This window comes from Ochlerotatus camptorhynchus, unplaced genomic scaffold (genome assembly GCF_037179485.1).
Source record: "Ochlerotatus camptorhynchus isolate MF236.1 unplaced genomic scaffold, CSIRO-AGI_Acam_v1.1 ptg000738l, whole genome shotgun sequence".
Classification (NCBI taxonomy): domain Eukaryota; kingdom Metazoa; phylum Arthropoda; class Insecta; order Diptera; family Culicidae; genus Ochlerotatus; species Ochlerotatus camptorhynchus.
Window position 1 is genome coordinate 77,057 of NW_027041209.1, and position 12,785 is coordinate 89,841.

At 37.2% G+C, this 12,785-nt stretch overlaps 2 protein-coding genes across 2 annotated transcripts; one reads left to right on the forward strand and one right to left on the reverse strand.

The window, feature by feature from the left end:
- The first annotated feature begins 1,439 nt into the window (after positions 1–1,439).
- Positions 1,440–6,890, forward strand: LOC135714833 (MICOS complex subunit mic25-a-like). The gene is made up of 3 exons (XM_065238205.1): positions 1,440–1,623; positions 1,772–2,022; positions 6,568–6,890. Exons 1-3 carry the CDS (start codon positions 1,503–1,505, stop codon positions 6,787–6,789), a joined length of 594 nt encoding a protein of 197 aa, XP_065094277.1. The 5' UTR covers positions 1,440–1,502; the 3' UTR covers positions 6,790–6,890.
- Positions 6,873–7,682, reverse strand: LOC135714832 (uncharacterized). Its single transcript, XM_065238204.1, has one exon. The coding sequence runs from the start codon at positions 7,527–7,529 to the stop codon at positions 6,909–6,911; it is 621 nt and encodes a 206-aa protein (XP_065094276.1). The 5' UTR covers positions 7,530–7,682; the 3' UTR covers positions 6,873–6,908.
- Between the last annotated feature and the right edge of the window lie 5,103 nt (positions 7,683–12,785).

Sequence of the window (12,785 nt, forward strand, 5' to 3'; positions counted from 1 at the left end):
TACAACAAACTATGCTTTAGTTGATTCAAGAAAACTATTGTTAGGAATGCAAAATTTTACAATGTTTATTAAACGAACTGCTCTTCATTATCGACATATTAAGGAAGTTTGTTTTGCTTCTATATCAATCTCAATTTACTGATGAAATCTAAAAAAAAAAATGTAATATCGATCAATGTAATTGGGTTCTTTAATTTTTAAAAATATATTGTTTTTTATACATCATCCGAAAGAGCTTCGTTTTCTGAGCACAGCGATATTTTTGTCAAACCCTTTCACGTATCGATTTTTAAATTAAGATTTATACCCCGTTCACATTACAGCGTATATCACGTAATATACGCTGTCTTGCAATGAGCACTCGTACATCTAGTTTTCACTGGAAATCCTATGTATGAGTGCTCATTGCAAGACAGCCTATATTACGTGATATAGGCTGTAATGTGAACAGGGTATTAAAGCAAAATAACAACTTCACTGTTTGACAGTAAACTAACAAACTGACAGCTCACTCCCATACAAAGTGACACCGAGGGGCGCTAATAAGGTGATTTTTGCTAATGTAATCGTACTTATTTAAAATAGTTCCAGTGTACACAAATCGATAAAATTTTGGGTATGGGTTCCATTTTTAATGCAGCTTACGAATATGTATTTACCTCAACACCCTTATACCCCGTTCACATTACAGCGTATATCACGTGATATACGCTGTCTTGCAATGAGCACTCATACATCTAGTTTTCACTGGAAATCCTATGTATGAGTGCTCATTGCAAGACAGCCTATATTACGTGATATAGGCTGTAATGTGAACGGGGTATTAAAGAACCCAATTCAAGCTGATGTATGAAATAATGATGTAATAGCAAAAAGCAGATACAATCCCTAATAAAAAATAACCATAGACGAACGATAACCCAAATCATTGAACTATTCCACAAATGGTTTGGATGATACCCAGAACACGTCGTTAAGCAAATTAACCATACAATTTTTATTAGGGATATTACATCATTGATCGATATTACATTTTTTTTGCTGTGCATCGCTGTTGTTGCTCAGAAATGCAAATGGCACCAATGACACTTGAATGAAAGCTAACCTCACGTGTGATGAATTGAGCTACTTTCTGTTTTGTTTTTGTACTCTAATTTTTATTAATTCAATACCTTTTAATAACACAATATATGTATATATTTTTTAAATTGAACATTTTGTCATAACAACACAGAAAAATATGGTTTATTCAAATAGAAACTCTTTTTATTCATACGGCCCAATAACGCTTTAAAACAAGTAAAAATCTTCATCGTATTCTAATTTTCGGCAAGGGTTATAAGCAAGGTTGAAAGCTGTATCCAATTGATGTGTTTTTTATTTGCGTGTAGATAATAGTAAAAAAGGTGAAAACGAAAAGAGAAGAGGACGTCTTCTTCATCCAGTGCAGTGTGGTGCTCAAATCAGGTGTGTTCGAAGATTGTGCATAAAACTTGATCACGATGGGAGCTTCCTCCAGCACTCCGAGGACCGTCTCCGTCGACAACGACTCGCCGGCTGGAGTTATCGATATTTCTGACGACGTTGTGCAGCGACTCAAGACGGGACTGCCCCCGAAAGAAGGTAAAAAGGCGAGAAACTGCTGAATGTTTTGGATATCGGCTGTCAAAAAATGCTCATTGTCCTCTGGCGAGCAGCCGACGGATTCCGATTATGCAATAAGTAAAACAAAAATGCTTCGTAAATAACAACTCTTTTCCTCATTGTTAAGGAGCTCGTCAGCAGCCGCAAGGTGCATCTCGCCCGTCCGTAGATAGCAGTGTTCCAAGCTCCTATCCCAACCCGTTGCCACCCCCATCGGCCGGATATTATGGTGAACCCTCGCTCACTTCAATGCAAGTTCGCCGGGAAAAGGAACAGGAGCTCAGAGCTAATGATATCTACTGGACAAAACGTCTGCAGACACTCGAGGCGAACCTCCAAAAAACGAACCAGATTTTGGAAAAGGAATACAACGATGCGGTAAGTTGAAGGCATAATTAGCTAATATTGGAAAATGTTTGTCACAGATAAGTCGAAACTGTGCGGTCTATTTCATTAAGGTCTGGTGGGGCAAGAGTGCCACCTTACCAATCGTACCTTCTTGATATGCCAAATAGTGGATATTAATAGGAGTTTCTACACCGTCTTGCAAGTTCATATTATTGCCTTCATACATCAGCAATGTAATGCAAATTAAATCTCGTCAATAGTTGTTTACGATATTTTCATCTCAAATCTTTTTTGAAACTGCAATGGGGCAAAAGGGCCATGCGTCTTAAATTGAGTGAAATCTATTAATGCTTATTTATAAACATAGCCTCTTGATTTTTAATCATGTTAACAACAGCTGTTATTGTTTACTCGATTTAACTATTGCATTTTACAATATTATTCAATGCATAACAAATGAACTATGTTTACCTTTGAATTCAAATGAAAACTATTGTTGTTGATATTTTATGTAGCTGGTTTTGCCAAGTATGATGAATACAAACTTACCGGATACTTAAATGCGCAATTATGCAATTTATTTTTTATTTTTGTTAATTTTATTTATAGTGGCACTTTTGCACCCGTGTGAGGTTCATTTTTAAGAAGATGATTTTTGATCAATTAAAGGGAATATTTACCAATTCTTTGTTATTGATATTTAATTTAATCATTATTAGTGATGCAGGAATTGTAGTAAACAATATTTGGAAATTCGAAAATCCTTATTTTATGATGTTTAATTATTATAAATAATTTCGATTTTCGACACATCAGCACAAAAAGATTTTTTGCAATTTTTTGTAAGACTTCATTTTGAACAGAACTTTCTATAATGCTGCATAGGAACACCATCCATAGTTTCATGGATGACTTAGCATTGAAAATATCCTTTTAATTTGTCGAACCTCTTAACGGAATCCCTTTATGAAGAGCTTTGAGTGGGTTGGTTTATTTCCTTTAAATTCCGTTATAATTGCTTATCTTTTGACATATACGCGTATTTCGTCTACTACTTGCAGACTTCATCAGTGCCAAGTACTCAACACCACTGAAGAATCCATCTTTTATCTACGAGTTATATACTAATCAATAGGTACTAAAAATCAGCAGGTATCCACTGCCATGTCATGTATATAACTCGTAGATAAAAGATGGATTCTTCAGTGGTGTTGAGTACTTGGCACTGATGAAGTCTGCAAGTAGTAGACGAAATACGCGTACCTGTCAAAAGATAAGCAATTAAAACGGAATTTAAAGGAAATAAACCAACCCACTCAGAGCTCTTCATTGAAAATATGTTTATTTTCAAAATTATTGGGGGTGGCACTTTTGCCCCACCCGACGCTAATTTGGAACAAAACAAAAGCTGAACATTGAATAGAGTTGCTCAAGGTTTCATAGTAAAATGATGGATATAAAAATCCCCAAAAATCGAAATTATTACATTCAAAGTGTTTTTATGTTACTTCATACGCGAAGTTAACGATTTTCAGAGTTGGTTGGAAATGCCAACATGAAGCTTTAGTGTGATGATTTATTAGCTAGAGAATGATCTTTAGAAGAGGGTAGGTGGATAGTTCCGTTAGAGTACGGCAGTATGAAAATGGAATAGAAGTTGAAAATGAGCGAAGGGCCATTAATGCGACAGTTTTTGACCTGATCACAAGGGAAGTAAAGCCATTGGTCCCCGGTTTAGGAGTTGATGGTTTGATAGGTAGGGTCCAGGGGTCACATTGCGAATCTCGGAACGAAAGACTTTTTGTACGAACGCTTGTATGATAAAGTTTTTCGTTTCGAGATGCGCAATGTGGCCCCAGGTGTGGGAGCTGCCTCCCTGGCGTCGGTAGCATTTGGTGTTCAGAATGGAAAACAAACCAAGGAAAAAACGGGAAAATATCCAAAATTCAGGGAAAAAAGGGATGACATCGGGAAATTGCTGATCGAGATTTGCTGGTATTGAATTCGACATTTTCCAACTAATCGAGGGGCACGCAATTGCCTTTTTGACTGCGTTGGATTTATAGTACAAGGTGTTTGGTTGCAGACACTAAGCTGATTCAAACCAATTGTGTGCTTTTATTTGTATTATCGCCATCATATCAGGCATAACATTTGATAACGGCACAAAAGCATTTGTAAACAAACTTTCTAAGGCCCTTTACACGCGTACCAAAGTACGCCCACGCAAACCAATACCACTTGTGGAAAGGTGATAGTTGCCCTTATCCGATGATGCTGTTGGTTTGCGTGGGCGTACTTTGGTTTGCGTGTAAAGGGCATTAGAAAGTTTGTTTACAAATGCTTTTGTGCCATTATCAAATGTTATGCCTGATATGATCACATCCGTATTCAGAATTGACGCGATAGCACTTATGAAATTCGTTTCCCCATTATTCGTCTTTCCATGGGTCAACTAAACAATACTATGGGCAGAATTCCAAACCGATAGGAAACGATGAGTGCCATGTGCACAGGACACGAAATGATCGTTACCGATCAACTTGACACACTCAAGTTATCCGTGTTGGGAAGACAATTTCATACTAGCTGCGATTTTTTCCCGGAAGTAGCGAAGCGTGTGAATGTCCAAAGTATTCACCAGCTCCAGTGTCCGTTCAGCTCTTTTTCATAAACTACGTAGACAATTTAGGGGGGGGGGGGCTTGATAATTATGCACGGCCCATACAAATTAAAAAAAAATGTATGGACAATTGTCTACGCAGGGGGAGGGGGGGGGGGTCAATAATCAAAAAAAATGTCTACGTAGTTTATGAACAGCCCCTTTTTGGCCTCAAAAAAAAAACTTCTGATCCTGCGAAATAACTACCGCCTTCTGCGCCTTTCTCACCGTTCCCGCTTGACCAGGTACCACGTACAGAAATCGATCATCGCCAGTCAAAAACAAACACATCTGTGACAGATGCTTTCAAATACGATTGATTTCTATATTGCTGAAAAAAACATGCTTTTGAATTTAATTCAAAATACATATTTTAGTTTTCAACATGTTTTCAATTTACTTTTAATCATTCATATGTTTAGAGTATAAACAGTTTTATTTTTGATTTGAATGAACAAAATTCGTATCCGTGGAGAAATAAATAATATTGTTACATGCAAATTTTGTTAATAATCTAAGAAAAATCTGATTTTCTCGAATTTTTGATAATTTTTCCCATTATTAAAAAAAAACCGCGTCGAAAAAACTATATTTCCGGTGCGGTGAACTTCCCCTTAGCCATACATTTTGGGGTTAAATACAAAGAGGCAAAACGTGCTTTACATAATTTTCTATTGTAATTCTGTTTTCGTTCATATCCACCAAAATAAATTCGTTATTTCTTAGGTTGAACCAGTTAGCACAAACAAACATTCTTTTCATTGTCGCATTCTCCGGTGCTTTGACAGGGGTGTGATCCAGGGTATAGGTTTTTGCCCTGCCAACACCTCGGCAGTATTGAAATCCGACTACATCTCCAATCACGAACCGATCGTTGCATGTGAATTGGCACCAATCACCAACGTAGATTTCCTTGTGGGTCCCGGGAGATGTATGTTTATAGGGTCTATTCTGAAGTCATAACAGCGGTAGCGATACAATCTATCAGAGCTGACATTATCCTTAACGTAGCAAAAGAGCCTGTGAAATTTTATGTTTCACGGGCCAATAACGAAAGGGTCCAACGGTACGCTGGAGGAAATTTAAGTACATTTCTCGCTGTACTTAATTAAATTTAAGTACATTTGTCGCTGTACATTAATGGATTTAATGTACTTAATTTATGCGACTTGTAATTAAAATATTTCAGCTTACTTAAAAGTAATTAAATCGAAAAAATTCCGACGTTCGTAAATTAAAGTAATTAATCATGCAGTTAACTGTACTTATTGTACTTAAAAAAGGCTTGCGTAGGAGTTAAAGTTTATTGCGTGCCCCTCGCAACAAATCTAACTGGAAAACGTCACATCCCATCGATATAACGTCTGAGACAAAGTAGCACACTCAAAACAAAAAAAATCTCGCCAGAGTTACATGAAAATACCGGTAGCTTTCGTCCATCATTTTCTTCACGTAAGAACTACGTGATTCTATGGTAGATTTATCACCTCTTCATTGAATAAAGTGTACCATATTTACATATTCGTTTACAAACCATCTCGTAGTGCGATAATCAATCATAAGTCAGTCGCTTGTAAAATTCATAAGTGTCTTATGAAACCAATTTTTTCAAGTTCATAGATCATACCTTGTAGAATTCTTAAGTTTGGTTGCCCAAGTGTAGCCATTTTTTGGATTTTAAGTGTCGTGTATTACTTTGATTATTATTATAAAGTTGGTTAGGACTTATTCTAAAGACGTTTAGAGCCTCAGAAATTATCTCATTAGCATAAGTCAGATGTTCTCCCGCTATTTATACCCTTCTAAGAGTGATAGCACCCTCCAAAGGCGCGCCCTTTTCTCAGTCAAAATGAGATTGGTGATAGTAACCAGAAAGGTGGATTAATCAGGATTTTATTCTCTTTATTTCATAGATCGTTGATGTAAAAAAACGTTTCGATAGCACTGCCGTTGCGCATCAGTTACCTCCATGCCAGGACTTGAAGGCAAAGGTGGTGGAATGCTACAAGAAAAACCAGCACGAAACGTTGAACTGTTCGGCTGAAGTTAGAGCGTTCACGGACGGCGTCAATCTTCATCGTATTCAACTACTAAAAGAGAAAGCATCTGTCGCAAAGCCAGCGGCAGAGAAGTAATGAGTGGGAATAATGAAACCAACTGCTAAACTGAACTAGAGAGGTAATTTATGTTCTTTCGTTTGTACATAAAAGAGTAAAAATTATCGCAAACGGTTAAACCAAGCAGCAACCTTTATTCACCAATGTTTCTGATATAAATAAGATCTTAACAGATAGAAACTAAGCAGTCGGTTTATGCCCTCTAAAGCGGTACTAATTTTGGCCAGTTTTTCATTACTCTTCTCTGTGTCCTTCTTTTCCTCTTTCTTGTTCTCCAATGAATTGGCCAAGTCTTCATTACGCGAAAGAATTTCCTCTAATCTCTCCTCCAACTCTTGGAAGATATCGTATCCGACGATGCTCTTCTTCCCATCGTGTCCCCAGTAGACGTTTTTCTCGAAATCCTTGCGAGCACCATCTGTTTCATCCGAAAGCCCTGATTTCAATAGAGCCGTCTTATCCTTAATTTCTTGCTCCGGTTTCTTCTTCGCGACGGCATTGGCGGCATGCTCCAAGATTTCCTCCGGTGTTTTCGCCCTCTGCAGAACAGGGTTTCGTCTGATGATGGTAGTTTTGACCAGCGAGTTTGGGTCATCGACGGTTTCGTAGGTGTGCAATCTATTCAGTTGACTTTGTGCTTTTTGATTGCCATCATCACCACTTCCGTCGGCAGCTGTAGAGAAGCGCACACGTAACGATACTTTCGGAACAGTTTTCGGACAAACGTGTCTAGCCCGTCTAGCCAGGAAGAGAGCCATTTTGATGCGACCGGAATTTTGAAAGACGAAAAGGTGAATAATTTTCGGTAGGCTACTTCGATCAAAACTTAGGGGAGAACTAAAGAGGGTCTAGTATAAGAGAGGAGCGGACTGGCTGGTTTTGAGCCAGAGCCAATCGAGCAGTGCCTATCTTGATTGAAATTGACAGTGTTGCAAGAAACCACCCAAGGCAGTTTGTTTTTAATCCGCTCCTCTCTTATACTAGACCTTCTCTAGGGAGAACATTTTAATGCCGTGGATACACTTGTACGACATGCTATAAACATGAGCATTATTTGTATAATAAATTATGAGTACATCCAATAACTATACAAGTGTGACTATGGATATTGTTAGCGACGCGATCGATTTACACGTGCGAAGGAACGCTATCGCTGCTAACAATTTATTTTATTTGTCGTGTGAAGGAGTGCTCGACCGACGGTAAGTTGGAAACCTTGCTATTTTCAATTTTATTGAAATTCTCGCAGGACTCAAAGCTAGTTGTTCTAACCAGGGTGGGAGCCTATACTTATTGAGTGGAGAGAGTCTCAATCAATTGAAAATATAGTTTTTAGCTCAGAAATACCTTTGAGATTTTATGCCCAAGAGCCAGTACTCTAACTATTGTGAGAGCCTATTCTGCTTTGGGAATCTACAGTTTTTCTTGAACTAGAAACTTACCAAGGAGTTTTAATTTACGTAACAAATTCCCACCTCGCAACGCTTTCAAATTCAGGTTAAAAATATAAATGTGGACGTGTCTCTATACGCCCTTCTGACATGCGCTTATCTATCGTGCAGTGCATATCCTACAACTCTATTCTAAGCTATACCTGAGCGCGGCAGACATAGACCTAAATAAACAACTAGTCTTGTAATATTTCGTTCCACTTTCTTTGCAAAACGTTATCCTCATACCTGTTTTTACTTTACATTTTATATAAATTCAGAAATAAAGAAAATTTTGCGCGACCCTCTCACCCGTTGGGATGAAAAAGCAGTCATGCTTACCACCGGCGTCGGCTCTTGAATTTCAATGACAAATCTTAAAAAAGTATGCTTCATCACTTTTTGAAGAAAAAAAAATGGTTTTTTGGACCATTGTGTGAATTTCCTCCCGTTGGTCACTTTTAACACCTTGCTGAAGGTGCTAGGCCCTAATCTCATGTTGTATGCTTGCATGTGAGACTAAGAATTTGACTGGTAGTGAAAGCATCACATATATATATATTTATTGGGACGTTGGATGTGGATGAAAGATCGCTATGTAAACAGTTAAGAGGTTTTAAGCGAAAGTTGAACTTAAGTAGGATTTATAGCTTGAAAGTTGGCGCGGGTTTGACAAACCAATTGGAATCTTACAGCAGCAGTGATGTCATGGAATTTTTTTTTTTTTTTTTTAACTCTTTATTTGTTCCAAATTCAAAATAAACTACATTTCATTTTTAACCTAGGTGCTCCAGTTACTACAGTAACTTACCAGCCTTAATTGTTATGATATATATCTAAGTGTTTTTACATTGTTCCTGTCTTGGCAATTCAGTATTTTAAACAGGTTTTTTAAACCTGCATGTCAGTATAACAATTGATAGCTTAAAACTAAATAACTAAAACTAAATCTTATCTAAGTATAAAGGGAATTAATCGTTGCAATTGAGGATTGTAACGATTTTTGCCGGAAATTATTAATTATTTTGTTGGACATTTGTGCTAAAGTCTCAACATTCGAAATTCTATGTACTTCGGTTGTACTGTACCAGGGAGGCAACTTCAAAATCATTTTCAGAATTTTGTTCTGAATCCTTTGAAGTGCTTTTTTCCTGGTAGTGCAACAACTAGACCATATTGGCACAGCATAAAGCATGGCCGGTCTAAAAACTTGTTTAAATATTAGAAGTTTATTCGTCAGGCAAAGTTTGGATTTCCTGTTTATAAGAGGATACAAACATTTTATATATTTGTTACATTTGGCTTGAATGCCCTCAATGTGATCTTTAAAAGTTAATTTTTGGTCAAGAACTAATCCAAGATATTTCACTTGGTTTGACCAGGAAATTGGAACTCCGTTCATAGTGACTATGTGACTACTATTAGGTTTCAAAAAGGAAGCCCTGGGCTTATGTGGAAATATTATAAGTTGAGTTTTGGAAGCGTTGGGAGAAATCTTCCATTTTTGTAAATAAGAAGAGAAAATATCTAAACTTTTCTGAAGTCTGCTGCAAATAACACGAAGACTTCTTCCTTTAGCGGAAATGCCTGTGTCATCAGCGAACAAAGATTTGTGGCAACCCTGAGGCAAATCAGGGAGGTCCGAAGTGAAAATGTTATACAATATAGGCCCAAGAATGCTACCCTGAGGAACTCCTGCTCTAACAGGTAGTCGATTACATTTGGAATTTTGATAATTTACCTGCAGAGTTCTGTCAGTTAAATAATTTTGAACTAATTTCATAATGTAAAGTGGAAAATTAAACTTTTTCAATTTAGCAATCAAACCTTCATGCCAAACACTGTCGAATGCTTTTTCTATGTCTAGAAGAGCAACTCCAGTTGAGTGGCCTTCAGATTTGTTTGAACGAATTAAATTGGTAACTCTTAAGAGTTGATGAGTAGTTGAATGCCCATGGCGAAATCCAAACTGCTCATCTGCAAAAATTGAGTTCGTATTGATGTGAAGCATCATTCTATTCAAAATATTTTTTTCAAAAAGTTTACTTATTGAAGAAAGCAAACTTATTGGACGGTAGCTAGAAGCTTCAGCTGGATTTTTATCCGGCTTCAAAATTGGAACAACTTTTGCATTTTTCCATTTATCAGGAAAGTATGCCAAATGGAAACATCTGTTAAATAATTTTACCAAGAAAGACAAGGTACTCTCTGGGAGTTTTTTGATGAGGATATAGAAAATTCCATCATCACCTGGAGTTTTCATATTTTGAAATTTTTTAGTTATAGACCTTACTTCGTCCAAATCAGTCCCCCAGGAATCATCAAAAATATTTTCCCGAGAGAAAATATTCCGAAAATCCCGAGCAACCTGATTCTCAATAGGACTAGTAAGACCCAAACTGAAATTATGGGAACTCTCGAATTGCTTAGCAAGTTTCTGAGGTTTTTTTCAAATTTGTGATCAAAATTTTACCACCTTCTTTAAGCGCTGGAATTGGCTTTTGAGGTTTTTTCAAAATTTTTGTGAGTTTCCAAAAGGGTTTGGAACTCGGGTCTAATTTAGAAACATTATTTTCAAAAGTTTTGTTCCTCAGGGCAGAGAATCGCTTTTTAATTTGTTTTTGCAAATCCCGCCAGATAACTTTCATGGCAGGATCGCGTGTTCTTTGAAATTGTCTCCTACGGACATTTTTAAGACGGATCAAGAGCTGAAGATCATCGTCTATTATAATTGAATCGAATTTAACCTCGCATTTTGGTACTGAGGCAGCTCTTGCTTCAACTATAGAAGTAGTCAGAGATTCAAGAGCATAATTAATTTCATCTTTGGTTTGCAAAGGAATGTTTGGATCGAAGTTATATTCCATAAATGTTCGATATTGCTCCCAATCAGCCCTATGGTAATTGAAAGTAAAGCTGTTGGGATTAGAAATTATTTCTTGGGATATTTCAAGAGTTACTGGAAGGTGATCAGAACCGAAGTCAGCATGGGTAACCAATTGGCTACAAAGATGACATGAATCAGTTAAGACCAAATCAATAGTTGAGGGATTTCTTGCAGAAGAAAAGCATGTTGGGCTGTTTGGATATTGTAGTGTAATAACCTGCAGAACAATCATCAAACAGAATATTACCATTGGAATTGCTTTGAGCATTATTCCATGAGCGGTGTTTTGCATTAAAATCACCAATAATGAAGAATTTAGACCTATGACGGGTAAGTTTCTGAAGGTCACCCTTGAGAAAATTCTTTTGCTGGCCTACGCATTGGAATGGCAAATAGGCAGCTATAAACGTAAGTTGTCCAAATTTTGTTTCAACAGAAACTCCCAAAGTTTCAAAAACTTTGGTTTCAAATGAAGAAAGTATTTTGTGTTTGATTCGTCTATGAATAATGATGGCAACGCCACCACAGGGTCCATCAAGACGATCATTTCTATAAATTAAATAATTTGAGTCCTTCTTAACCTTATGGTCAGGTTTAAGGAACGTTTCAGTTATAACGGCAATATGCACGTTATGAACTCTCAAAAAATTAAATAGCTCGTCTTCATTATCTTTAAGAGATCGAGCATTCCAATTTAAAATGTTTAATGCTTTAAAATCCATTACTGAATTTTAAAGTCATGACAATATTATTAGCAAATTTTACTCCAGTTTGAATAGCATCAAACATGGAGTTAGATTTAAGCATATCAGAAATCATGTCAATTAATGAATTCTGTAAAAATTCCATTTTAGGAGCAGTAATGCTTCCTAAGTCAAAATTGTCAAAATTTCCGTTAGAACGTTGGTTAGTATTTTGATTTCTACCCGCTGCAATAGCAGCATAGGTAGCTCCATTAACTCGCTGAACATTGTTAGCAGCGAGGGGAGTAGGTACAGATGAAACATTTGAAGCAGGGGTGATATTTGTACCTACGGGTACGAATGTAGAATTTGTTCCTCGCTGACCGTTGTTAACAGCAGAGGAGTTTGTACCTGTTCGGAAACGTGGAGCGTTTCCTACCTGTCGGTTAGAACGAGATTGTAGGATCGCTTTGCGAGTCTTACATTCCCAAAAGTTGGATTTGTGGTTTTCACCACAATTTGAACATTTAAATTTCTTAGGATCTTCCTTCACAGGACAGTCGTCCTTTGCGTGAGAGGAATCACCACAATTCATGCATTTAGCTGGCATGTAGCAATTTTTAGTTCCGTGACCCCATCCCTGGCACTTACGGCACTGGGTGAGGTTTTGGAAATTTCCTCCAGTCTTCCTGAAGTGTTCCCACTTCACTCGGACATGGAGCATAAGGCTAGCTTTTTCTAAGGCCTTAAGGTTGTTTAGTTCACTAGACTTGAAGTGAACTAAATAAAAATCATTAGAAATCCCGTTGCGCGAATCGCCAGGACGGGATTTCATTTTCATTTTGATTACTTGGAGTGGCACAACTCCAAGTAATTTTGCCAGTTCATCTTTGATCTGATCCAGGGATTCACCACTGGGCAGTCCTTTCATGACAACCTTGAACACACGTTCAGTTTTGGTGTCGTAAGTAAAAAATTTGTGCTTCTTCTCAGTAAGATACTTGAGAAGACATT